At 39.7% G+C, this 26,034-nt stretch overlaps 1 protein-coding gene and 1 pseudogene across 5 annotated transcripts in view; both read left to right on the top strand.

Annotated features, from left to right (window-relative positions):
* The window catches only part of CEP162 (centrosomal protein 162), a 99,079-nt gene that overhangs the window by 51,034 nt on the left and 22,011 nt on the right, over nucleotides 1-26,034 (top strand). For 4 of the 5 annotated variants that reach the window (XM_065931354.1, XM_065931352.1, XM_065931353.1 and 1 more), the window contains 9 exons: nucleotides 1,676-1,788; nucleotides 3,659-3,764; nucleotides 8,873-8,999; nucleotides 10,172-10,335; nucleotides 11,598-11,702; nucleotides 14,514-14,726; nucleotides 15,828-16,477; nucleotides 20,355-20,496; nucleotides 21,590-21,688. In XM_065931354.1, the coding sequence (XP_065787426.1) occupies nucleotides 1,676-1,788; nucleotides 3,659-3,764; nucleotides 8,873-8,999; nucleotides 10,172-10,335; nucleotides 11,598-11,702; nucleotides 14,514-14,726; nucleotides 15,828-16,477; nucleotides 20,355-20,496; nucleotides 21,590-21,688 (1,719 nt within the window). The remainder of the gene's footprint in view (nucleotides 1-1,675; nucleotides 1,789-3,658; nucleotides 3,765-8,872; nucleotides 9,000-10,171; nucleotides 10,336-11,597; nucleotides 11,703-14,513; nucleotides 14,727-15,827; nucleotides 16,478-20,354; nucleotides 20,497-21,589; nucleotides 21,689-26,034) is intronic. The other variant, XR_010662477.1, reaches the window with a different exon arrangement.
* Nucleotides 13,558-13,655, top strand: LOC136165546 (U2 spliceosomal RNA; annotated as a pseudogene).

The raw sequence follows: 26,034 nt of genomic DNA, 5'->3' as shown, positions 1-26,034 counted from the left end.
ACTCGTCATTGCGGCACATGGGATCTAGTTCCCTGACCAGGGATTGAACCCAAGGCCCCTGCGTTGGGAACACAGGCAGAGTCTTAACCACTGGACCACCTGAGAAGTTCCCCAGACAGTCCTACTGTAAATCAGATACTATGGATTTTGCAAGATACCTGGCCCTGGAGTGAGTTAGCACCTTCCAGACCCTCCCTGCCATTCTGAGCTTTCTATATACAGAGCATGGGTTTTTGTGTGTTTTTTTTTTATAAGTCAATTTTTATTTATTTATTTATTTTTTCATTTATTTTTATTAGTTGGAGGCTAATTACTTTACAATATTGTAGTGGTTTTTGCCATACATTGACATGAACCAGCCATGGATTTACAAGTAGTCCCCATCCTAATCTCATCTCCCACCTCCCTCTCCACCGGATTCCTCTGGGTCTTCCCAGTGCACCAGCCCCGAGCACTTGTCTCATGCATCCAGCCTGGGCTGGTGATCTGTTTCACACTTGATAATATACATGTTTCGATGCTGTTCTCTTGAAACATCCCACCCTCGCCTTCTCCCACAGAGTCCAAAAGTCTGTTCTGTACATCTGTGTCTCTTTTTCTGTGTTGCATATAGGGTTATCGTTACCATCTTTCTAAATTCCATATATATGTGTTAGTATACTGTATTGGTCTTTATCTTTCTGGCTTACTTCACTCTGTATAATGGGCTCCAGTTTCATCCATCTCATTAGAACTGATTCAAATGAATTCTGTTTAATGGCTGAGTAATATTCCATGGTGTATATGTACCACAGCTACCTTATCCATTCGTCTGCTGATGGGCATCTAGATTGCTTCCATGAGCATGGGTTTTAAAACAGGATTTCACAGACCTGTGATTTTGCCAACCACCCACTCCCATAAAGATAACATGAAATTGATGTGTCTATGTATGATGTGTTTTTCTGAGTTTCATTAATTCTGCCGAAAATCACCCACAAACTGTGTCAGGCACTGGACCAGGCATGGTGAGATAGTTCATGGTTTTCATGAGATCCTGAGTGGTCCTTGGTTTTCATCAGTTTCTTGTTTTTAAAGAGGTTAGCAAGCCAGAGCACCTGAGCACAGATGGGTACTTTCTCCCCTATCTTCATTGTTTGAGTCCCTCTTTCGCTCAAGCCAGATGCTGTACTGGGTCTAGTCTATATACTCACTGTCCTGATCTTCTGGAAACACCCAGTCTCTAACTTCCTGCTCAGATAAAGTTTCAGAAACAACCACGGATACCCACTGTGGCTTCATCCAGTTACCTCACTGCAGAAAGATGGGCCAAAAGCAGGAAAAAGAGCAAACAGCCCCAGTGGCCTTTCCATCTCAGGCACACAAGTCAGGATGTGGTTCTGCCTGCAGTCACTGGTCCATTTACTCCCATGAAATGCAGTACACTACTCTGACGGGCTGTTTGGTTTGGGGAATTTTTTTGCAACTAATCATTTTGAACATTTTAGAAAGAACTGTTCTTGGATTACAGATTTTCTTCTGAGACAAAAAGTTTGAAAAAGATGTTGCTTACTCAAAAACTGAAGAAATTGAAAAACCTTTAAAATTGCTTAAAGGATATATCTTTTATGAGCAAATAAACTTACATAAGTACTACTGGTTTTTAATTAAAATGTAATTTTCTGTTTATAAAAAGGAAAATGAAAAATTGTATAATCAAGTGAAAGATCTCCAAGAACAAAACAAGAAAAATGAGGAGCGAATGTTCAAGGAAAACCAGAGTTTATTCAGCGAATTAGCTGCCTTAAAGTAAGTCCTTTTTAAATTCTTAAGATCAAATATACTTGGACTATTTCTAAGCATTTTATTATTATATTAATAATACATTTAGTTATACTTAGAAATTATAAAAGTTGTACGCTGATTTACAGTTCTGTAACTTTTATGTTTTTCATATTCAGTGATTCTCTTTGGTGTTTAATGATCAGTACATACTTTAGTATTTTCAATATATTGGTATTGGAGTTTCACATCAATTTCAGGAAACTGAATTATTCCTTTTAAACCTGAGATACTTAGGTAATATAATAATAAATAATAAACTACAATATTATTTACTGTGTTAGGTCAGGTTGCATACGAGTAGAGTCTGAGATGGGGATCTTTGTGGAGGTGCTTTCCTGGAAGATAACTCTTAGGAGAAGGGGCAGGAGAAGTGAGATGAGGTGGGGGTGGGGGTGGGTGGTGAGAGGGAAAATCAGTGAGACTGAGTCTCGGCTGGAGGCTGGCTTCATTCCACTCTCACCAGGACATGCAGGAGAATAGATTTCATTGCATAGCTGGTTCCTACTTGAGGCAAGTGGAGAGCAGCCCTTTGAACCCCTCAAGGCGGTCTGTCACTGGATGAAGTGGGCCCCAGGAAGCAGGTAGCCGGTGTCCTCTGGGGCAGGGGCAGGAGCTGCTGCTTGACAAGGAAATTTCTCCAGAGAATGAGAACCTGGGAGTTATTACAACAAACACACCATGGCAGGCTGACAGAGCGCTAACACCCACTTACAAACCAGTCATACTTCAGACTGTGAGGTCTTTGGGATGTTACTATGTCCCTCTTTAATATACCAAGTGAAAGAGCTGAGCCACCAAACATGGGCAGGCCAGGGTTCTGTCTTCTTTTAGGAAATGACTGCCACCAGTGCATCATTTCACCCCAACACCTGAAATCTCAGATAGAACTACTGTCCGAAGAAACGTCTTGGACTGTGAGTGTCATGTACATTATGTTTCTCTACATACTACTTCCATTTTTTTGTAAGATAATGTAGGGCATTAGAGTCATGGCTGCTGTTAACTCACACTAATATTTCATGCACAGGAGAAAAAGGCACGCCTTGTAGCAGACAGAGCTAGAAAGTACACAGGTTGGCAAGCTGAGGGCACTTTTGTATAAATTGGGGGGTCACCCCTTTCTCCTGGTAAGTGTGACCTCCATGCCAGGGCTAATAATCTGCAAGGTTTGATGCCTCAGGGCTTCTACATCTGCTTTCTTCCCAGATGCTTCAATAAAATATTTTAAAATTTTATATCTTACATTGCCTAGCTTTTAAAAGAGAAGATCTATTCCTGGCTCCAAACCTGAAGCTCTAAGTGAATTTCCACAATGGAATAAATGGTTTCTTTAGACTTAGATGATCATATACAGATTCCTAAACTCCTTGTACAATGTCCTCTCGAAAAATAAAAGAAAAACTGACTTGAAGTTACCAGTAGTAGACTGTTTGCTTTTGTTAGTTTCCATGGGTATGATTGGTAATTTGTGTGTCTCAGAAAGGAGTCTAGAGTGATGTGACAGGGAGTACAGAACCCCACAGGGGAAATGCAGTGAGTCTTTCCCAGACATTGATTTCCTTTTTTCTGAAAATTGGCAAGAAATATTTTTATATTACAAATACACCAATACTCTTAGAATTTCAGTTCTTTTAGATTATACATAAATGTTCCCCTTAAAGCATACTCCTCTTGTAACATTTCAGTATTGTATTATTTAGTGCAAATGAACTGTTTCTCTTCAGTGACTCAGTTTTGATGTGCAAAGAGTTTAGTTTTTAATAATTGAATATTTTGTACTTAAAGGAGGACATTGTAAACACATATATATGTATGTATTTTCCAAATAAATCAGAGAACAGATGCACAGAAGTCGTTTACTGTCTCAAGCAGTTGAAGATTCAGAGCCCACCAGAAATCAAAATTTTACAGATCTGCTAGCAGAACTACGGGCAGCACAGGTAAGGTACATAAGGATTTTAACCATTAGCAATAAAAGTGTGTTATAAAAATCCTTACGTGTATAAAAAAGGAAAATTTGTTTTTGTAACTTATGAATAAATCTGCTTATAAATTTCATACCAATTAAAAACTAGGAAATACCTAAGATTAGCATTGAAATACCTATGACCTCAGTGTAGAGGAAACAATGTGATATTGGTTGTAGATGGCATCTTTTACTATCCAGCCTCTTATCAGGCATTTATCATGTGGAACCATGTTGGAGCCATAACCTTATTTAGGGAAGATCCCTTGGAGGAGGGCGTGGCAACCCATTCCAGTATCCTTGCCTCCATGGACAGGAGCTTGAGGGGCTACAGTCCATAGCGTCGCCAAGAGTTGGACATGACTGAAGTGACTGAGTATGCGTGCGTGTACATGCCTAACTTCAAACAAACTCCTCATTGAAAATGGAGGGCTGAAATACGAAGACAATTTGAAGGTGATCATTCACCTTAAAAAGTGAGTTGACTTTTCCTCAGTCTTTAGGAAGACTGAGTGGACTGTGCACTTATGAGGGGCTGAGGCTATATCTGCAGGTATTTGTATCTGATATGCCTGACAGAGTGGTGAAATGGAGTATCTGCTACATAATTTTTTTCTTTATTTTTACTGAGTTGTACTAAAGCAGTGTTTACCAATGGGAAAAGTTTGGGAATTTAGGGCAGATTAGTTTTGTCTTAAGCAGAACAGTTATAGGCATTGCTTGATTTTTATCACTCCTGTCCCCAAGAACTATGCTTATAGCACCCGCCAGTCACTGTAACACTCAAAACCACTGCCACAGACAGCTCCTGTGGAAGGGCAGTTAGCTTTCCCCACTCCCTCCTATTAAATACTTCCAATCTATTTCAACGATTATGCACATTAGAAAAATTCCAATTGCATATCACATTCTAATTAGAAATTTATTATATAAAGTTAGGCTACACAGAAATATAAACATACCATAGTTCAGTAGTTGATGTTTGACAGGTTTTTGTAATATATAAAGTGCAGCTTCAAATATGAACCCATTAGAGAACTTCCTTAAGATGCATGTGGATACAGATGATTAGATAGGTAAGCAGATAAATACAAAGAATAAATGATTGGACACCTTCACTTATCATTGGGCCCCAAAAACTAGCAATTTAAGAGAGAAATTGCTGTGGCTTATGAAGGCTTGGGAAGACATGATAGGGTTTCAACCACAGCATTAACTTCATTTGAAGGCTGTTATTAGTGACCTTTTAAAAGTGGTTTTGGACACATTTTCAAACAAGTGGTAAACCAAAAGTGCCACTGAAATCACCAGAACATGCTGGCTAAAATATAATTAACATCTTGTAAATTACATAACCCTATTCTCAAGAAAGTAAAGTGAACTTCTGGGGTCAGAATAGAACAGGGATACAGAGCTAGCAGTAAGCATTGCTCCTAGGCTGTCAGCCCAGTAACCACGAGCCTTGAGCTTGAACAACAAAGTAGAGATAGGACCTCAGGACTTCACAGGGCCACATCCTTCAGTAAAACAGTGTTTTAGGGAAAAAAAATGTACCCACTTTCAGAAGGGACTGAAATGTCAAGAAAGCTTCTTCTTGTTAACTTGGTATTTATAGAAAGAGAGGGGGAAAAGATCTCGTCTTCTCAGTGCTTTATTGATTATTCAGTATAGATGTCATCCCTTCTCCTTTCATTTGTGTTTTAGTATTTGAATTGACACCACCTTCAAGGATAGTGGGGCTTCCCTCATAGCTCAGTTGGTAAAGAATCCACCTGCAGTGCAGAGATCCCAGTTCGATGCCTGGGTCAGGAAGATCTGCTGGAGAAGGGATAGGCTTCCCACTCCAGTATTCTTGGGCTTCCCTTGTGGCTTAGCTGGTAAAGAATCTCCCTGCAGTGCAGGAGACCTGGGTTCAATCCCTGGGTTGGAAATATCGCCTGGAGAAGGGAAAGGCTACCCACTCTAGTATTGTGGCCTAGAGAATTCCATGGACTACACAGTCCATAGGGTTGCAAAGAGTAGGACATGACTAGGGGACTTTCACTTTCAAGGGTGGGTCATGCTCAATCTGGGAAAAAAAAACCACGTAAAATGTGATCTTCAGTCAGTGGTCATCTTAAGTGTGTCTGAAGAAACACGTGCAAAACACTTTTAAGGGTGTCTTCTCTTAACTCAGTTCACACAGTATTCCTTCAAATTAAATCATGTTGACAGTACACTTGCAATGCAGAATTACAAAATCCAGGGAAATAGCCCACCATGAGTAAGCATGGGGTGACTTAATAAACAGGGTTAAAACCCAGTAGAATTATTGAGTAGACTATAAATTAAATAGATTTAAAATGATTAAATATATAGAATAAGGGAGAAATTCAATGTGAGGAAGGAACAAAACAGACCAGGGAAATTCAGAGAAAAAGAGAATAAGTAGAAAAGTTAAATAGATGATCAGATGTAACTAAGAAGAAATTAGTCAACTGGAAGATAGATCTAAGAAAACTTAGAGTGAAACACTCAAAATAGAGAAATAGAAAATAACAGAAATAGGAGATGCTCTAGTATGTAATTAAATATTTTTATAAAGTAATGGCAAAGAATTTTCTAGAAATTATGAAAGATGAATTCTCAAATTCAGGAAATATAGTGAGTCCTGCTCAGGATACATAAGTAAAAATCTACATCTAAGCCCATCATGGCGAAAGTATCACAGGCAGGAACACCTTAAAGGAAAGGTGTTAGTTGAAGATAAAATTTATTTGGGGATGTAGTTAGTTGTGCAAATACCAAAAGATGGAATTACCATTATGTGTTTATTTTCATTCACTCTGGTTTTCTGAGTTTAAATAGTTTTAGAGCAAAAATTCATACTGGGATAAATCTGTAGTATAATGTTCATCTCAAACCTACTTAAAAATTAGTTCCCATTAGTGTAGTTGTAAAGCATGAGCCGGTTCTTTGTAACCTATGAATGGGCACATAATGAAAACAAAGATCTTGAGCCCTTTGCTTCTAGTTTCCCAGGAGGAGGAGGAGGAGGCTGACTGCAGCTCAGCTGTCACTTAGGAACTCTTCTTGGCTGTGGAAAAATGGCAGGTAAAGAAGACAGGGCTGTACCTTGGCTCACTAGAAGCAGGTATTCAACCAGGGAAGACAGGTAGTAAGTGAATAAGAAGTCGGTGCTCATGGAGGTTCAGTTCTTTGAGAAAAACAAGAACAGAAACTAGTGGTAGGCAGTGCAGGGGTGAGGCAGCCCTCAGCCGTGCGGGTCAGCAGGCGAGGAGGCGCTCCTGAGAAAGTAGTGTCTGCGTCAGGAGCTGAGGAGCAGCGGCCACTCACTGTGCAAAGACCGAGCCTTCCAGACGGCGGGACACGGCGCCTCGGAGGCCTCTGAGGAACGGCTGGGTGAGTGAGGACAAGGTGATGGGAAAGAGGGTCCGAGAGACAGACGGAGGCCTCCGAGCGTCCCACAGTACATTCTTGAAGAAACTCAGCGCTCTCCTGAAAAGACATCCACAGAAGATCCCACAAAAGGTTAAACGTTGAAATGATGCCGCTAAAACCACGGTTATATTCATACAAGGCCTTATGGGTGGATTTATTTTCTTCATGAGACTGGATGTTAAATTGTAAGGTAGCGTGATACAGAGTTTCTAAGGATTTTCCTCTCGACACTGAACTAGGAAGTGTACCGCCTTGAGCACGGGAGTTTCTCCAGCAGCTGTCAGCTGAGTGTGCACTTACTGAGTGCCTGCCGTGTGCTTACTGCCAAACGTAAACGAGCAGTAAAAGCAGCCTTGATGTCCCCAGAGAGCTCTCGGCCTAATGAAGAGAAAAGGCAGGTGATACAGATGAGTGTCACATGGAACAGTAATAGATGCTGTGCTTCCAGGTACACTGGAGGTTTGTGGGAGTGCAGGGTTGGGGTCTACCAGGAAGAGCCGCATTTGAACTACACTTTGAAAGGTGAATATGACTGTCAAGGCTAGGAGCAAGGGCTGTTGCGTATGGCACGTACAGCACATTGAGAATTTAACTTGTTGAAAGGTGAATATGACTGTCAAGGCTAGGAGCAAGGGCTGTTGCGTATGGCACGTACAGCACATTGAGAATTTAACTTGTTGTGTCAAGCATAGTTTTTGCCTTTGTGATACAAGGAAGAGAAATATACAGTTCTGCTTTCAAGTAAATATATAATATGTCAGGGTGATGAGTATGTGAGAGGAAAGTACAGCTGTACACCCCGGGGCCAGGGTGGGGGTTGCTAGTTTAGAGTGACCAGACAAGGCCTTCCTGGGGCCTCATTCGAGCAGAAATCCCAATAAAGTGAAGGACAAGCCACTTGGCTATCTGGGGGCAGAGGGAGCAATAAGTGCCAATACCTTGAGGCAGGAATGCCGGGTGGGTTCAGAGAAAGCTGGGAGGTCTCTGTGGGCGTACAGTGGGAGGGGGGATTTGCAGGCCACGCATCCGAGGAGTGGGCAAGGCTGGGTTCTGTGACACTGAAGGTCAGGGTAAGAGCTGTAGGTTTCCCCTCAAAGAGGTGGGAACCACAGAGAGTTTCAGACCAAGGAATGATATCAACTGACTCCTGAAGACAGTTCCTCTGGCTCCTGGGAGAACAGATTGTAGGTGCTGAGGGTGGAAGAGGCAGCCTGGTTAGGAGGGTGCAGAAACCCAGGAGCAGTAAGAAAAGAGATTGGAAGGGGCCTGGAAGCTGTATTAAGTGATGAGAGCTGATTCTCGGAGGCTCTGAGGAGCTTGTATCACTGGAAGGAGAATGGTGATAAAATCAAGCTGAAATTTAAGAAAAAGAATTAGCAGTCTTTATGATGAATTGGGGACAGAAGGAGAAGGGGACGACAGAGGATGAGATGGCTGGATGGCATCACCGACATGAGTTTGAGTGGATTCTGGGAGTTGGTGATGGACAGGGAGGCCTGGCATGCTGCGATTCATGGGGTCACAAAGAGTCGAACACGACTGAGCAACTGAACTGAACTGATGAATTGGGTGAAAGAGACATTATTCTACAATTGATTGTGGTTGGAAATAATTTGCTTTTGTATTTTTATGAATATCAAGAAAGAAAAGAACAGTTTGTTGGAAGACATCAAAAGACTGAAGCAGGACAAACAAGCTCTTGAAGTAGACTTGGAAAAAGTGAAGAAAGAGAGAGACCAAGCCAAAGACCAGATTGCTTATGCTACAGGTAAAAGTCTGAGGTGAAATGGTTTACCTTTATACTCCTAACTGTTCTCATCTTGAGTTAAGTAATAGCAGTTGGATAGTATAATCAAAATGCTATTCCTTGAAGTGTATTATAATTTTAGAGGCTTTTAAAATATTAGCTATTAATAGGTATGTGCAAACACATCACTGATTACAAGATCAAAGAAAATCATGGATTATTTTGAATTTGTGGCATCACATACTTAGTTGTTTATAGTCATCTCAGGTAGACTGTGACTTTTCAGGGCATAGTCCCTCTTTTTATCTCTGAGTCTGAAACATACGCTCTCAGTTAGTTCAGTCGCGCAGTCATGTCCGACTCTTTGTGACCCCATGAATCACAGCACGCCAGGCCTCCCTGTCCATCACCAACTCCCAGAGTTTACTCAAACTCATGCCCATCGAGTCAGTGATGCCATCCAGCCATCTCATCCTCTGTCGTCCCCTTCTCCTCCTGCCCCCAATCCCTCCCAGCATCAGGGTCTTTTCCAATGAGTCAGCTCTTCGCATGAGGTGGCCAAAGTATTGGAGTTTCAGCTTCAGCATCAGTCCTTCCAGTGAACACCCAGGACTGATCTCCTTCAGGATGGACTGGTTGGATCTCCTTGCAGTCTGACAAGTATTTGCCAAATGAACAAATAGCACTGTACTATGTTGTAGAAAACACAAAGATGGATATGGCATACCTCACCAGGGAAAACGAGAGTAAAATAAGAAAGCAGAAAATTTTAATATTTAAAAAATTAGAAATAAACATGAGGATGCTAATGAGGATTTTAGAGAAGAGTGGCATTTGAGCTGGGTCCTGACAGAGAGATTCATAGGTAAAGAAACGGAGAGGCCCAGAATCTGACATTTATTTTCATAGAAATGACTTTACTTTTATAATGAAAGTCATTGGAAAAACTATTAATCAAGAATTTCTAGATGCCAGCTTTGCTGCAAGTTTGATGATGTGGACTATGAGCACAGTCTTTATCCTGCTTCACTAATACACTAAAGTGGACACAACCTTACAAAAAACCAAGTTTTTTGCCTCTTAATAGCACTTTCATTAGAGAGGCATTGGTTTTCATTCAGAATGTTTTAATTTAGTTTATTTCCACATTTTGAAAAATTATTATCGAGTTATTGAATTACTTGGTCTTATAGGTGAAAAATTATATGAAATAAAAATTATACAAGAAACCCATAAACAAGAAATCAGTCGTCTACAAAAAAGATTACAGTGGTATGCCGAAAATCAGGAACTTCTAGATAAAGATGCAGTTCGGCTTAAAGAAGCAAATGAAGAAATCGAGAAGCTGAAACTTGAGGTAACAGATCAGTTCAGAATGTGTTTCTATAGATGAACCCTGTTATCCTCAACACTCCTTCATAGGCCTGTGTCATTGAGTCAGTATACTTGAAATTCTGTTAATTACAGTGGTCGAGTTGACTTTGGTTTGTGTTTATTTGTATAGTCTATTTTAGATTAAACTGAGAATACAGGCAGCTCTCTGTATCCACAAGTTCCCTATCCAGCAGATTAAACCAACGATGGATTAAAAATAATCAGAAAAAACAGAATGTCAGAAAGCAGAGTTTGCTATGCAATGGCAGCTATTTTCATAGCATTTATGTTGTTTTAAGTATTATAAATAATCTAGAGATGATTTAAAGTATATAGGAAAAAAGTGAAAGTTGCTCAGTCATGTCTGACTCTTTGTGACCCCATGGACTGTATGTGGCCCGCCAGACTCCTCTGTCCATGGAATTCTCCAGGCAAAAATACTGGAGTTTGGCATTTCCTTCTCCAAGGGACCTTCCCAACCCAAGGATCGAACCCGAGTCTCCTGCATTGTGGGCGGATTCTTTACTATCTGAGCCACCAGGGAAGCCCAGTGTAGAGATGATTTAAAGTATACAGGAGTTACATGCAAATTCTACACCATTTTATACAAGGGGCTTGAGCATCCTTGGATGTTAGTATCTGTGGAGATTGGGAACCAGTGCCCGGCCCACCCCCTCCCATTACCAAGGCATGGTTATAAATCCAAGCTCCTTACCACAGCCTGTGAGGTTCCCACGTGGTCTGAATGCGCCTGCCTCTCCAGCCCCGTCTGTAAGGCCCTTCCCCAGTCACACTCCTCCAAGCACAGCAGACCTCCCTCTGGTTCCTGAGCATGCTGAGCCCAGGCCGCTGGTCACTTTGGCCTGAAGCGGCCTGGCCTGTGTCCTTCCCATGTCTCTTCGTTTGTTTCAGCTCTGATTTCTCTTCCCCAGAAAGATCTTCCTGACCTCTTTATCTAATGTAGCTACCAGTCCTGCTGCCCTCTGACTGTTTCTTTCTCATTCTTTCACTTTATTTTCTTTGTAGTACTTGTCATGCTCAGAAGTTACTTATTTACTTCATCAGCTCATCAGAGCCCTCCTTCCATTAGGACATGAGCCCCATGAAAGCAGGGGTCTGGCTTGTCTTATTTGCTCTCTGTGTCTCCAGCACAGCGCCCTAAAATGTACTCCCATCATGCTTCCCTCTTGAGGTCTGCTGTGTTTCAAGTGTATGTTTCTTAACATCATCTTTCCTTATTGGTAGGTTGAGAAGCTGAAAGCTGAATCTGGAAATCCATCCATCCAGCAGAAGATACGTTTAAAAGAAAAAGCAGCTGATACCAAAAAAATTCAGGATCTAGAGCGACAGGTATGTGTTTAGGGTACATTTTCATTAAGATGTTTTATATACAGTGCATTTTTGTTTTTTGTTTTAGAAGTTCCTATACGATGTAGTCAACTGGCAAGCTTTTGGTGTTATTCATTCATTTTAATATAGAACTGCCTCTGCTTCCAACTTTGAATACAGTATTCAAAGTAACAATAAAAGCAGGAAACAAAATCATTTTATATAATCTGTGATTCTGTGAATAAAGAAATTTTGAGAGTCACGTGTCTCATTAGGTGGTAGACTTGCTGATGGAAGGTTGTTTGCATCCCAACTCTATTTGACATCCAGGAAGAAAGAAACAGAACTTTGACACTCTGGGTGTAGGATCTTTTCTCGAGAAGAAGGATAGGTGTGAGAGGAGGCAGGGTAGGAGACCCTCTGGGAGTGTGTTAGTAGCACTTGGGAAGTCTTGTGGGACGCTCTGGAAACCGAACATCCAACCTCCCAGAGAGCTGGCCACAGTTTTGAGCTCTTGCTTACACTATTTGTGTGTGTGCACACTCGGTTGTGTCCAACTCTTTGCAACCTGTGGACTGTAGCCCGCCAGGCTCCTCTGCCACTGTTTAGACTTAGAAATACTCATGTCATGGTCAGTGTGGCTGGGAGACTTTTTTCAAAAACTGTATAGTGACGCTTATTAGGATAAAGTTTTTTCTTTTTCATTGAAGTAGTTATTTTGTAAGCAGGAATACTACTAAACTCTTTCCTTATGTTTTTAAAACCTTCTGTAATGTAGTGTTTGTATTCATAACTAAATATTAAAACAAAATTAGAATTTCCAGCCCTGTTCATAAGGGCACATGATTCTATAGTTGTGACACTTAGATGTACAGCTATTATTCCATCACAGACCTGAAACTGTGAGGTCATCACTGGGCAGAATATTATCCCCATTTTAGAAGAAGAAGGAAAACTGGGCAAAAAATTAACTTCGTTAGTTTTACAGGACCTGTTAGATTAAAAGGTATGATTTGGTAGTTTGGTTCAGTGGCCACAGAAGGAAGAGGAAAGAGGTGGTTTGAAGAGCTAGAAATATTCTGAAATAACTATAGTCCAGGATTGTTTGACTTTTTTTTCCCCCCAGTGCTTAAGACTTAGATTAGCCCATGTAGAAGAAGCCATCCAGAATTGCAACAAAAAACCAAACGAACCACTTCAGCACTAGATGACTTAATTTTAAGAGAATACTGTGGAACCAAATGTATAAGAGTAAAAAAATAAAACATGCTTAAAAACAAAATTAAGGTTTGAAATGGTGACCCATATTGACCAGAAATACATTATAAAAGTAACCTCCCTCTTTTACTAGCACTTTCATTAAAAATTTATTGGTTTATTGGATTAGAGCTTTCTAAAATATTATTCATTAATACTTTGTATAGTTTGCTACATGTGCATTTCAAATCCTATTCTCTTTTTGTGAGCAGACGTTTCTATCCTAGTGATTGTAAGTCTTAATATATATTTTATAATCAAGGTATATCAATATATTCAAAATCATTTTGAACTATATTCTGAAATTATAGAATAAAACATCCATTTTTCTAAATAGTACATAAGGAAAGTGGGGCTAATTGTATGCATGTTAATAGTGAAAATTTCAGGTTATGTTCATTCATTCATGCTCTTATTTAATGATATATTTAGTAGTTTAATTTCCAGTGAGATTTTAAAAAAAAATTGTATGATAGAGCCACACTGATAGCAGTGACCAAAGAAAAATATTAAAAAGCCAGATTAGAGAAGATAAAAATTAGTTTTCCACCAAAAATGTAGTATACATTTTAAAATATCAAAATCAGATTGAAAATACTACTTAAAATTTAAATGAAAAATCACTTCTCGGCCTTTTGGCTAAGATCAAGTGTAGTAAAATTTAAATGAATATATTAATTATAGACATGTTAAATCCATTTTTAAAAACTAGTTTCCTTTTTAATTTATTTTTAGTTGAAGGATAATTGCTTTATAGAATGTTGTTATTTTCTGCCAAATATGGTCTCTTTTTAATATACATGGAATGTATGTGTGTATGTATATATATATACCTTTATATGCTTATATCTGATCTAGATTTTTAATACCAGAGGAAGCAAAACTGAAAATTTTGCAGATGAAATTACCAATATTTGTATCTGGATATATTCCACTTGATATCTGTATACATTTATGTCCATATCGATGTACATATCTGTGTACATTTATGAATGTGGAAGCAGTCTTCAGGAATGGAAATATTTGCTGTTAACTTTGCAAATGGTGTCACCTTTAAGTACCTACTAGGACTAGTAGTCTAGAAACAGGATTTTGAGCAATCCATTTTTGCCTTAGGAAAGGTGGTTTTTGAGACCAGATCATGATAAAACCATCATCAGGACCTCATCACATGCTGGCCACTCTGCTAATCACTTCACTGAGATAAATGTCATCTTATCCTCACTTAATTGCATGAACACCATGAAATCAGTATTGTTTTCTTCCTGTTTTACCAGTGAGGCAGAGATTTAGATGAGTGTAATAGGAAGTCACAAGATCTATTTCAAATAAATATAAGAGGGTTTCTGTAAGCTAATCAGTTAAATTAGATGTTATACTCTAGTGTTTTTTAATCAGATAATATAGACTAGAAAATTTGAAATTTGTGCTACTGTACATTTGATTTAGTCTTAAGATGTGATATAAACATCTCTTTGAAATCTAAACATGGCTAATATAATCTAAATGTGTACATTAAACTGCTTAATTTTAATATATCTGTGACTTTAAATGCCTACTACAATATTTCACTAGGTTAAGGAAATGGAAGGAATTGTAAAGAGACGATACCCCAATTCTTTGCCAGCTTTAATACTGGCTGCATCAGCAGCTGGTGATATAGCAGATAGAAATACAGTGGAGTTTATGGAAAAAAGGATAAAAAAACTAGAAGCTGATCTGGAGGGCAGAGATGAAGAAGCAAAGAAAAGCCTTCGTACCATGGAGCAGCAGTTTCAGAAAATGAAGGTAAGTGCCAGGTTAGCCATGGAGGTGGGGCTCTGAGGTGTGCCATGGGAGCTGAGAGCTTCTTAGAATGAGACAGAAGAGTATGTCTTGGGATGGGGCAGTGGGGAGCGGTGCAGAGACCAAATAGAAGAATGAATTCCAAGCCCTCTGTTTTGATCTGTCTAAATTTTCCCGACTTTTTCCTTTTTCTAGGCCCTATCTCATCCCACTTTTGCCCCCGCTCATTTTTTGGCCAGTTCTTCATTTCTGATTCCCAGTGCTCATCAAGTGTTCATTTGCCTTTGCCTATGCTCTTCTTCTGAAATAGCCCTGTTTCCACTTATCCCCAATTTACACACACCCCTCAAGGCTGATTGAATGTGCCCTCTCGCCGCCGTCTTCTCCCCTTCCCTCAAGGCCTCCAGACACACTTGGGTGCCTCATCCCCTCTGCCGTGTGTCCATAGGCCCGTTACCACCGTTACCGCAGGACACTGAAACTTGCCATGTCACTCTCCTCACCAGGCTATGAACTGTTGGAACGCAGGAACTGGATTTATCTGTAGGGTCTGATGCAGTGCCGGCAGTCGTAGCTCAATAAATGCTCATTGAATGAATGAGCGAAACCCTCCTCCCTCCTTGGCCTGGACTGTTAGGTTATGTTTGTTAATTTAGCTGCAGTGTGCAAATTCTAGTCTGACTTCAGTGAAATTTCTAAATTGATGTTAAGCTGTTGAAATCTGCTATTTCTTATAGACGTCGGTGTCCCCAACTGCTTTCCCTATTTATCCTCAGGGAGAATAGTTTGTCAGTTTGCATAGAGAAGGGTACACAGTAATGGTGAGGCTTAAAATAAGTTTTAGTATACAAAAACGTGTAATTTAATGTTATGAAACAACATACAGCATTATGAAATTACATAACATATATTGAGAATATGTAATGGAATGCCCATCAAAGATTAGGACTTCAATACTGACTCATGGAGCATGGCCTTGGAGGCATCAGAATATATGGTGGGCCCCTGAATGAAGGAAAAGGCAGGGCCTGGGAGAGTTCGGGGCTTTGGTAACTAATGAAGCATTTAGCAGTGGTCTGTTGTTGCATGGATTCTTTTCTGCAGATTCAGTATGAGCAGAGACTGGAGGAACAGGAGCAGTTACTTGCTTGCAAATTGAAGGAGGCAGCCCAGAACCAACAGGACAACTCCTCAAGGGCTAAAGCCCTGGAGAAGGAACTGGATGATGTTAAGGAAGCCCATCAAATCATCGTAAGAAACCTTGAAGCTGAAATAGATGTCCTTAAACATCAGAATGCTGAATTGGAACTCAAGAAGACTGAGAAGGATGATAAAGATTTCCAGTCCATAGAGTTCCAGGTGGAACAGGCTCACTCTAAAGCTAAACTGGTCAGGCTGAATGAGGAGCTGGCTGCAAAGGGGAGAGAGATACAGGACCTTTCCAAAACTGTGGAGCGGCTTCAGAAGGAGAGGAGAAAGATGCTCTCTAACCAGCACCCTAGGGCTCGAGAGGAGATGACAGCCAAAAGGGTGAAGAAAGATGGTCTGCACCCTGGCAAAGGAAATGCGGACTCCTCCGGAACTCTGGAGGGCAAGCGTTACCAACCACATACTTTTACTGATTCCCACGTTTCAGAGGTTTTACAAGAAAACTGCAGATTGAAAAATGAAGTGGCAAGATTAACCGTGGAGGGGAATGAGCTGAAGATGAAATCTGAAGCTACAGTGAATCAATTTGAAAACACCATGAAAAGGTAAAATAAGTGAATTTGTCAGTTTGAGAGACATAGAAAATTAAAAAATCTTAAGATGTATTTCCCCTGGGTAATTAGTTTGACCCTGAACTAAATTCACAAACCAAAATTTAAGAACCTGTATAACATGGCATTTCCTTCTCCAGGAGATCTTCCCCAACCCCATGGATCAAACCTGGCTCTCCCGCATTGCAGGCAGATTCTTTACCATCTGAGCCACGAGAGAAGCCCCCTGAACCAAGTACACAAACCAGATTTTAAGAACCTGTATATAAAAAAAAAAAAAAAAAAAATCTGTATAACATGGCTAAGTGTAGATCTGTTTGAGGGTTGGATCTCCTACCTGTTGCAAGCTGAGAATCTGGTGAACTGGGATCTTCGTGTGAACCCCGACCTTCCTGCCCGGTCTTGTTTCTCTGCAGATACCCAAGTGGTGTTAGTAAGCTGACCCATCTCTACAGATTTATGGTTGTGGTAGGCAGATGGCTGTCAGAAAACAGCTCTTGTTAAAACCAGTTGATATCCTAACAGGAAACAGTGCTCTTTTCCAAAATAACTCTTCAAATTAATCTTGTGATCACATCTGTCCATGCCTTGAAGAACTTCTGTATCTTTTCTCAGACTCTCCCAAGACCTCCTCTGAGCCTTCTCGCAGGCATACATCTTTTTCACCCAATCAAACCAAGCTCTGGTCCTCTTTCTGCCTTTCGGACCAGGTTTCCCACCGGCTGCCTCTCCTTGCGTTTCCCCGACTTCCTCTCGGCATGGTCCATGCCCACACTGCTGGCCCTGGTCTCTGGAGAAGGACGGTCCTGTCATTGGAGTTTTCTGCGTGGACACTGTGGAGACAGTGTCGCCTGCACGGCCTTTCCTGAAAGGCTTTCCTCCCTTCATCTCCATGACATGCCAGCTCTCACTAAAGCTTCTCAACTGCTTTTAAGTGACTCCTGATTCCTGTTCATTCTACTGCCTCAAAAATCTGACTTTGTTACAAAGTTTTTGGCTTTTGACTGTCTATTCTCTGATCCTTCTTTGCTAAACTCATCCATTCTTTATGGCTTCTATGAACCTGACTTCTAGATTTTACTTTTCAAGTCTTGTTTTGTTCCCTGAGTTCAGATGTTAAATCTGAAAATTTGTTGGATTGTTCCTCTTGGAATCAGTAGTATTTCCATTTTTTTTCCTCTTTTTAACATGTAAAGTAATCCCCCCTTCCAGCATCCCTGTCTCTGTCTGTGACCATACTTTTCAATTTCCAGGCCCAGCTTTACCACCTTTATTCCTTGGATTGACAGTCTGTGGGGTGCTTCCTTATAAGTACTTATTTTGCTTTCTTCCTCCATTTATTAGTGAGGCCCGCTTGGTTTGCTAGGCAGTTGGCCCACCCTGATCTCCCTGATTTCATTTCTTTCTCCCCTGATCATCTTGCTTAAAAATCATTAATATTCTTTAGTATTCCTATGTCTGAGTCACTGTCCTCCAGTGACTCCCAACTTTCCTCAAGCATCAGGACTAAATTTCTGTCCCTAGCATCTCAAGTCCCATCACTATTCTAATCCTGCTCTATCAGAGTCGTGTTACTTGCCAAGCTTCTTCCCTGCCTTTTGCTCATTCATGTTTCATTTTCTAGGACAAATATTACCCAGAGCTTCTTAGAAATTTCCTGCTCCCACCTCCAGCTCCTGTATAACTTATGTGCCAAGAGAGTACTGTCATACACCACCTCACAGCTTCTTGAGAACTGATGTCAGATTATACTTCTGCAACTGTAGGCAATAATGGGTCTGAAGTTCAACATAAGGTTTAGAGTGTATAAAACGTGTAATTTAATGTTTGTGAAGCAACATGTTAATTATGAAGTTATATAACATATTGAGAATATATAATACTATGACCTTCAGAGATTAGTATTTCAGTACACTTGACTAGGGCTTCCCAGATGGCTCAATAGTAAAGAATTCCCCTGCCACTCCAGGAGACACAGGTTCGATCCCTGGGTTGGGATATGCCCTGGAGAAGGGAACGGCAACTGATTGCAATGTTCTTGCCTGGGAAATCCAACGGACAGAGGAGCCTGGCCGGCTGTAATCCATGGGGTTGCAAAGAGTTGGACACGAATGAACACACACACACACTTGACTAAATTAAGGAACCCAGAGTTGGAAGCATCAGAATGAGTAGTGAGTGCCTGAATGAAGGAAGAGATAGGACCGGGCAGAGTGCAGGGAGAAGTAAAAGCAGCACCTAACAAATGCTTATTGATTGATAGGCAGTCATGTCTGATTGAGCCATCACGGCAGTTATATCACTTTCAAATTGAAACCTTGATTCTTTGTCCTGAATATGATAGTAGTAATGAAGCCAGTTGAAAAGAATCGTGTTGTTTAGTCATTCAGTCACGTCTGACTCTTCGTGACCCCATGGACTGCAGCACACCAGGCTTCCCTGTCCTTCACTATCTCCTGGAGTTTGCTCAGATTCATGTCCATTGAGTCGGTGATGCCATCCAACCATCACATCCTCTGTCATCCCCTTCAGGTCCTCCTGCCCTCCATCTTTCCCAGTATCAGGGTCTTTTCTAATGAGACAGCTCTTCGCATCAGGTGGCCAGAGTATTGGAGCTTCAGCATCAGCCCTTCCAATGAATATTCAGGGTTGATTTCTTTTAGGATTGACTGGTTTGATTTCCTTGCTGTCCAAGAGACTGAAGAGTCTTCTCCAGCACCACGGTTTGAAAGCATCAGTTCTTTGGCGCTCAGTCTTTATGGTCCAGCTCTCACATCTGTACAGTACTGCTGGAAAAACCATAGCTTTGACTATCTGGACCTTTGTCAGCAAAGTGATGTCTCCAAAAATAATTTAAAATTTAGATTTTCCTGTAAATTTTCCTAGACACAATTTTTTAGTGTTCTTAGTCTGTTTCTGAGACAGCTCTGAACTGGAGATGTGAAAACTAACCTTTCTTCTTTTGGCTGTTTTTTACTATAGTTCAGTTATATCATGGGTACTTTAGACTTTTATGCTTGTCCTAGGACCCTAATAACACTGTTTCAGTGAAGAAGTATTCATATAATCAAATAAGCAACTGATATGTTTGTTTATAGTTTGGGAATTGCCATATCATCAACAGTGATTGCTAAATATCTGCTTTCAATAAAATTGTGTCATTTTTAAATAATTTTTCCAATAAGAGGAAATATTTACCTGTAAGAAATGTCCCGCTTTTTAGTCATAACTTTACCATTTACTGAACTGCTGCTGAATGCATAAATTTTGTCACAGAGACAAATGAGCAGTCCCTCACATTTAGTGGTCCAATTAGGTTCAGACTACCTTACGTCCTGAGAATTACCATAAAGATCATTTTGTTCTCACAACCTGAACCTAGCCCTGAAGTTATGCATGGGCCAAAAACTGGTGAGTGTTGCCTAGAGATAAAGCATTTGAGGATCTAAAGAATTGGGGCAAGAAATATGAGTTTATCTTAAAAGGTTTAAAATAACAAGCTCTTTACCTTAAATCCAGACAACATTTACAGCCTTTGTTTCTCTCAAAGTGCCCCAGGATGCTGGTGGTGTCTAGCTCTGCTGGGCTCAAACCCCAGCTCTACAATTTACTGACCTAGGACCCCAGATATATCACTCTTTCCTACACTCGTTTGCCTTTATAAAATTGAGTAAATAGAGCGAGCTCATGGAGTGGCTGTAAGAATTCCTGGGCAGTAACGTCTAAAGCACCGAGCATAGTGCAGTAGATACTGGTGCCTTCTCTCCGTCTGCTGCTTAAATCTCCTGGCTTCTTATACTGTTTATAAGCTAACTGAATTACAGGTTGAAGAACCACTTTTATGTGTGGTTTTCTTTAATTTGCTCTAAAGGTTCAAGGAAGAAACTATAGCACACATCACATCTCTCAAAGCATCTCATCAGAGGGAAGTAGAGAAACTCCTTTGCCAAAATGCAGTTGAAAATTCTTCTTCCAAAGTAGCTGCACTAAATCGTAAAATAGCAACTCAGGAGGTAGGTGACTTTAATAAACTTTGACTGTAATGTGATTTTTTCCCCCCAAGATCGTTGCCAAAGTATCTGGAAGTACTTAACTTCACTGCTTAAGGTTGGTGATAGAAATGAGAAATTATTGTTGCTTTTTTTTTTAAATAGGAGTTGACACCCTTACCATACATGTGTTTAACTATTCAGCTTTACTGTTATACATCTTAAGTGTTTTTGCAATTTTGTCCCTATATTTCTCAAATAGTCCTTCTCCAAAGTAGGTTGTAATAGGTGGTTCAGGGATAAATTGAATATGATTAGGACCTCAGCACTTGAACCTGTGTTGAACCATCTCCCTTCACCCCAAGTCCAAACTGACAAGTCACTCTTCTTTCCTGTTTTTCACTAAATAATGTTTCCTAGCCATTCAGTCACGGGGGATAAAGTAGTGAACAGAGACATGTACGCACTTCTAGTCAATACGAAGCATAGTCGTCTGAGAATCATGGCGGGGCGTGTTGGCAGCTCATCTGCATTTCCTCAAATGTGTCATCCTTCTTGGATAGCATATATGTCAGCTTGTGACATTTACCAGTGTCAACTATGTGGCCTGTCTTCTGTGGCTTTTGCAACTTGAAAAAAAATCATTAAAAAAGAACTTTCAACTTACTCTCAAATGACGTATCTAAGAAAAAAGAAAAGAAAGCAAATATGGCAAAACATTAGCAATGAGTAATTCAAGTTGAAGAATACATGACTGTTCCATGTGCTCTTCATCTTTTTTGTAGGTTTTAATTTTAAAAACCAAACTGGGTAGAGGGGGGAACTTCAAGAAATAATTCTCTCATGACCACCTCTCCCACCCATAATAATTTAACAACATGTTAATTAAAAAGAAATCCATCAGTTGTGGAAGTTTGAACATGGACAAGATATGAGATATGAAATTATTATAAATTTTCTTATATGTAAAAACACTATTGTTAGATTCAGGCAATTTTAAAATAGGATCCTTTTAATTTTTTTAATATATACAAAGGTCATTAGTTCACTTTCCTCTATTTTTCAAATGTTCATGGAAAAACTTGACTAACTCAGCACTGCTAACATAATTCCCTAGGTACTTATAAAACATTTTCAAAACCAAGTCAACGAGCTGCAGAGTGAACAAGAGTCTCTTGTCGTTTCTCGAGTTCGAGAGGAAATCCTACAGAAAGAGGTAAGAGATAACCAGAATATTGGGCTGACGTGGGCTTCTTAGCCATTTCAGTCATATAGTCCCACATAATTTTTTAATTTAAGTGTACAAATGGAGGTAACTCAGAAATGACTATCATGTCAAGAAAATATTACTGTTTCCCCAGATGAAGCTCAAATAGCAATTAAATTATTTATGTTTGTATTTGTTAAGATTTTCTGGGGAGTGGGGAAATGGGGCAGGTTTGGTTTGGTTGTTTTGATTTTTTAGGAGGTAAAATTGTATAATTAAGTCCATTTCTGCAATAAGTAGTAAGATTATATAGTTAAGAAAAAGGTAAGTTACCCAAAGCAATCTATAGATTCAGTGCAATCCCTATCAAGCTACCAACGGTATTTTTCACAGAACTAGAACAAATAGTTTCACAATTTGTATGGAAATACAAAAAACCTCGAATAGCCAAAGTAATCTTGAGAAAGAAGAATTGAACTGGGGGAATCAACCTGCCTGACTTCAGACTCTACTACAAAGCCACAGTCATCAAGACAGTATGGTACTGGCACAAAGACAGAAATATAGATCAATGGAACAGAATAGAAAGCCCAGAGATAAATCCACGAACTTATGGACACCTTATCTTTGACAAAGGAGGCAAGAATATACAATGGAAAAAAGACAATCTCTTTAACAAGTGGTGCTGGGAAAACTGGTCAACCACTTGGAAAAGAATGAAACTCGAACACTTTCTAACACCATACACAAAAATAAACTCAAAATGGATTAAAGATCTAAATGTAAGACCAGAAAATGTAAAACTCCTAGAGGAGAACATAGGCAAAACACTCTTCGACATAATTCACAGCAAGATCTTCTATGACACACCTCCCAGAATATTGGAAATAAAAGCAAAAATAAACAAATGGGACCTAATGAAACTTAAAAGCTTTTGCACAACAAAGGAAACTATAAGTAAGGTGAAAAGACAGCCCTCAGATTGGGAGAAAATAATAGCAAATGAGGAAACAGACAAAGGATTAATCTCAAAAATATACAAGCAACTCCTGCAGCTCAATTCCAGAAAAATAAATGACCCAATCAAAAAATGGGCCAAAGGACTAAACAGACATTTCTCCAAAGAAGACATACAGATGGCTAACAAACACATGAAAAGATGCTCAAAATCACTCATTATCAGAGAAATGCAAATCAAAACCACAATGAGGTACCATTACATGTCAGTGAGGATGGCTGCTATCCAAAAGTCTACAAGCAATAAATGCTGGAGAGGGTGTGGAGAAAAGGGAACCCTCTTACACTGTTGGTGGGAATGCAAACTAGTACAGCCACTATGGAAAACAGTGTGGAGATTTCTTAAAAAACTGGAAATAGAACTGCCATATGACCCAGCAATCCCACTCCTGGGCATACACACTGAGGAATCCAGATCTGAAAGAGACACGTGCACCCCAATGTTCATCGCAGCACTGTTTATAATAGCCAGGACATGGAAGCAACCTAGATGCCCATCAGCAGACGAATGGATAAGGAAGCTGTGGTACATATACACAATGGAATATTACTCAGCCGTTAAAAAGAATTCATTTGAATCAGTTCTAATGAGATGGATGAAACTGGAGCCCATTATACAGAGTGAAGTAAGCCAGAAAGATAAAGAACATTACAGTATACTAACACATATATATGGAATTTAGAAAGATGGTAACGATAACCCTATATGCAACACAGAAAAAGAGACACAGAAGTACAGAACAGACTTTTGAACTCTGTGGGAGAAGGTGAGGGTGGGATGTTTCAAAAGAACAGCATGTATATTATCTGTGGTGAAACAGACCACCAGCCCATGTGGGATGCATGAGTCAAGTGCTTGGGCCTGGTGGGCTGGGAAGACCCAGAGGAATCGGGTGGAGAGGGAGGTGGGATGGGGGACTGAGATGGGGAATACGTGTAACTCTATGGCTGATTCATATCAATGTATGACAAAACCCACTGAAAAAATAAAATAAAATAAAATAAAAATAAAAATAAATTAAAAAAAAAGAAAGAAAAAGATAAGTAAATTATTATGACAGTATTGCTGGATCATCAGGAACAATACCATTACAGGAAATAGATCTTTCTGGAAGTTCACCATTTTGTTTACTCTGAGATCCTTTTGATTCTAAAAAGTGTGAAAAATCAAATAAACTGTTCATTCTATTCTTTGAAGCTTATACATCATTTTTTTTATTATTCAAGGGCTTATTAAATCACATAATAAAAGTGAAACATACAACTAAATTGCATCATGGAAAGATTAATGTAAAATACTCCACGGTCACACAACTATCCACTTAAACATCTTGTTCTTGGAGCTGAAGGACCGTAGTTGAACACTGTGCATACTTTTCACTGTCAAAAATATACATAAACTTTGTTGTATAAGTAATAAACTTACAGAACCTCACAGACCTGAAGTAAAATTTTTAGGAAAACAGTGAAAAGAAATACATGTTCGTGTTTTGCCGAGTGAAGATCAATTCTGGTCAAGGTACTGTGGTCTTAGTTTGGGAATAGCTCAATATTTTGAAAATAGAAAAGCTGTAACACATGGTTCCCAAGCCTGTGTGACTAGAAGACTGAGGAAATCACTTCATTTCTTGAATAAAGCTAATGACAATCTGCCTTTTGATATGGACTGTCCTTACAATAGCTGTTTTAACAGGGCTTATTTATTCCCACCACTGATAACCCTTTAAAGGTCCTCTCTGATGGTGTGTGTGTTATGAACTATTTCATCTCAGGCCAGTGGGAATATGAACCGTTCCTAGCCTGTATCAGCTCCAGGAATTAGTCAGATTACTGTTTCTAGTGACTCCAAAATTGCTTTCAGCCAACACACTAGGTCGCCATAGAGCTCATCTTGTTTGTTTCCCTTCTCTCGTGAAGTATAGTCCTGCAGTGCTATTAACCAGTGCTTGAAAATAGTTGTGTCATATATTGACTGGTTTCTCTGCTTGTTTAAGAAATGTGTTGCTGACTCTTACTACACCATGACCTCGACTGAAAGCACACTGTGTATGATATCAAAAATGGTGAATTCTGTTTTTTGACTGCTTGGTTTTTTTTAATGTTTTCTTCCCTTTTTTTTTTCTTTATTTTTTATTAGTTGGAGGCTAATTACCTTACAATATTGTAGTGGTTTTTGCCATACATTGACATGAATCAGCCATGGATTTACATGTGTTCCCCATCCTGATCCCCCCTCCCACCTCCCTCCCCATCCCTTCCCTCTGGGTCATCCCAGTACACCAGCCCCGAGCACTTGTCTCATGCATCCAACCTGGACTTGCGATCTGTTTCACACTTGATAATATACATGTTTCAATGCTATTCTCTCAGATCATCCCACCTTCGCCTTCTCCCATAGAGTCCAAAAGTCTATTCTAAATGTCTGTGTCTCTTTTTCTTTCTTGCATATAGGGTTATCGTTACCATCTTTCTAAATTCCATATATATGCATTAGTATACTGTATTGGTCTTTATCTTTCTGGCTTACTTCACTCTGTATAATGGGCTCCAGTTTCATCCATCTCATTAGAACTGATTCAAATGTATTCTTTTTAATGACTGAGTAATATTCCATTGTGTATGTGTACCATAGCTTTCTTATCCATTCGTCTGCTGATGGGCATCTAGGTTGCTTCCATGTCCTCGCTATTATAAACAGTGCTGTGATGAACATTGGGGTGCACATGTCTCTTTCAGATCTGGTTTCCTCAGTGTGTATGCCCAGAAGTGGGATTTCTGGGTCATATTGCAGTTCTCTTTCCAGTTTTTTAAGAATCTTCACACTGTTCTCCATAGTGGCTGTACTAGTTTGCATTCCCACCAACAGTGTAAGAGGGTTCCCTTTTCTCCACACCCTCTCCAGCATTTATTGCTTGTAGACTTTTGGATAGCAGCCATTCTGACTGGTGTGTAATGGTACCTCATTGTGGTTTTGATTTGCATTTCTCTGATAATGAGTGATGTTGAGCATCTTTTCATGTGTTTGTTAGCCATCTGTATGTCTTCTTTGGAGAAATGTCTGTTTAGTCCTTTGGCCCATTTTTTGATTGGGTCATTTATTTTTCTGGAATTGAGCTTCAGGAGTTGCTTGTATATTTTTGAGATTCTCCTTTGTCTGTTGCTTGGTTTGCTATTATTTTCTCCCATTCTGAAGGCTGTCTTTTCACCTTACTTATAGTTTCCTTTGTTGTGCAAAAGCTTTTATGTTTAATAAGGTCCCATTTGTTTATTTTTGCTTTTATTTCCAATATTCTGGGAGGTGGGTCATAGAGGATCCTGCTGTGATTTATGTCAGAGAT

This window comes from Muntiacus reevesi, chromosome 3 (assembly GCF_963930625.1).
Source record: "Muntiacus reevesi chromosome 3, mMunRee1.1, whole genome shotgun sequence".
Classification (NCBI taxonomy): Eukaryota; Metazoa; Chordata; class Mammalia; order Artiodactyla; family Cervidae; genus Muntiacus; species Muntiacus reevesi.
Note: the sequence above shows the minus strand (reverse complement) of the source record. Positions and strands in the feature narration are given on the sequence as shown.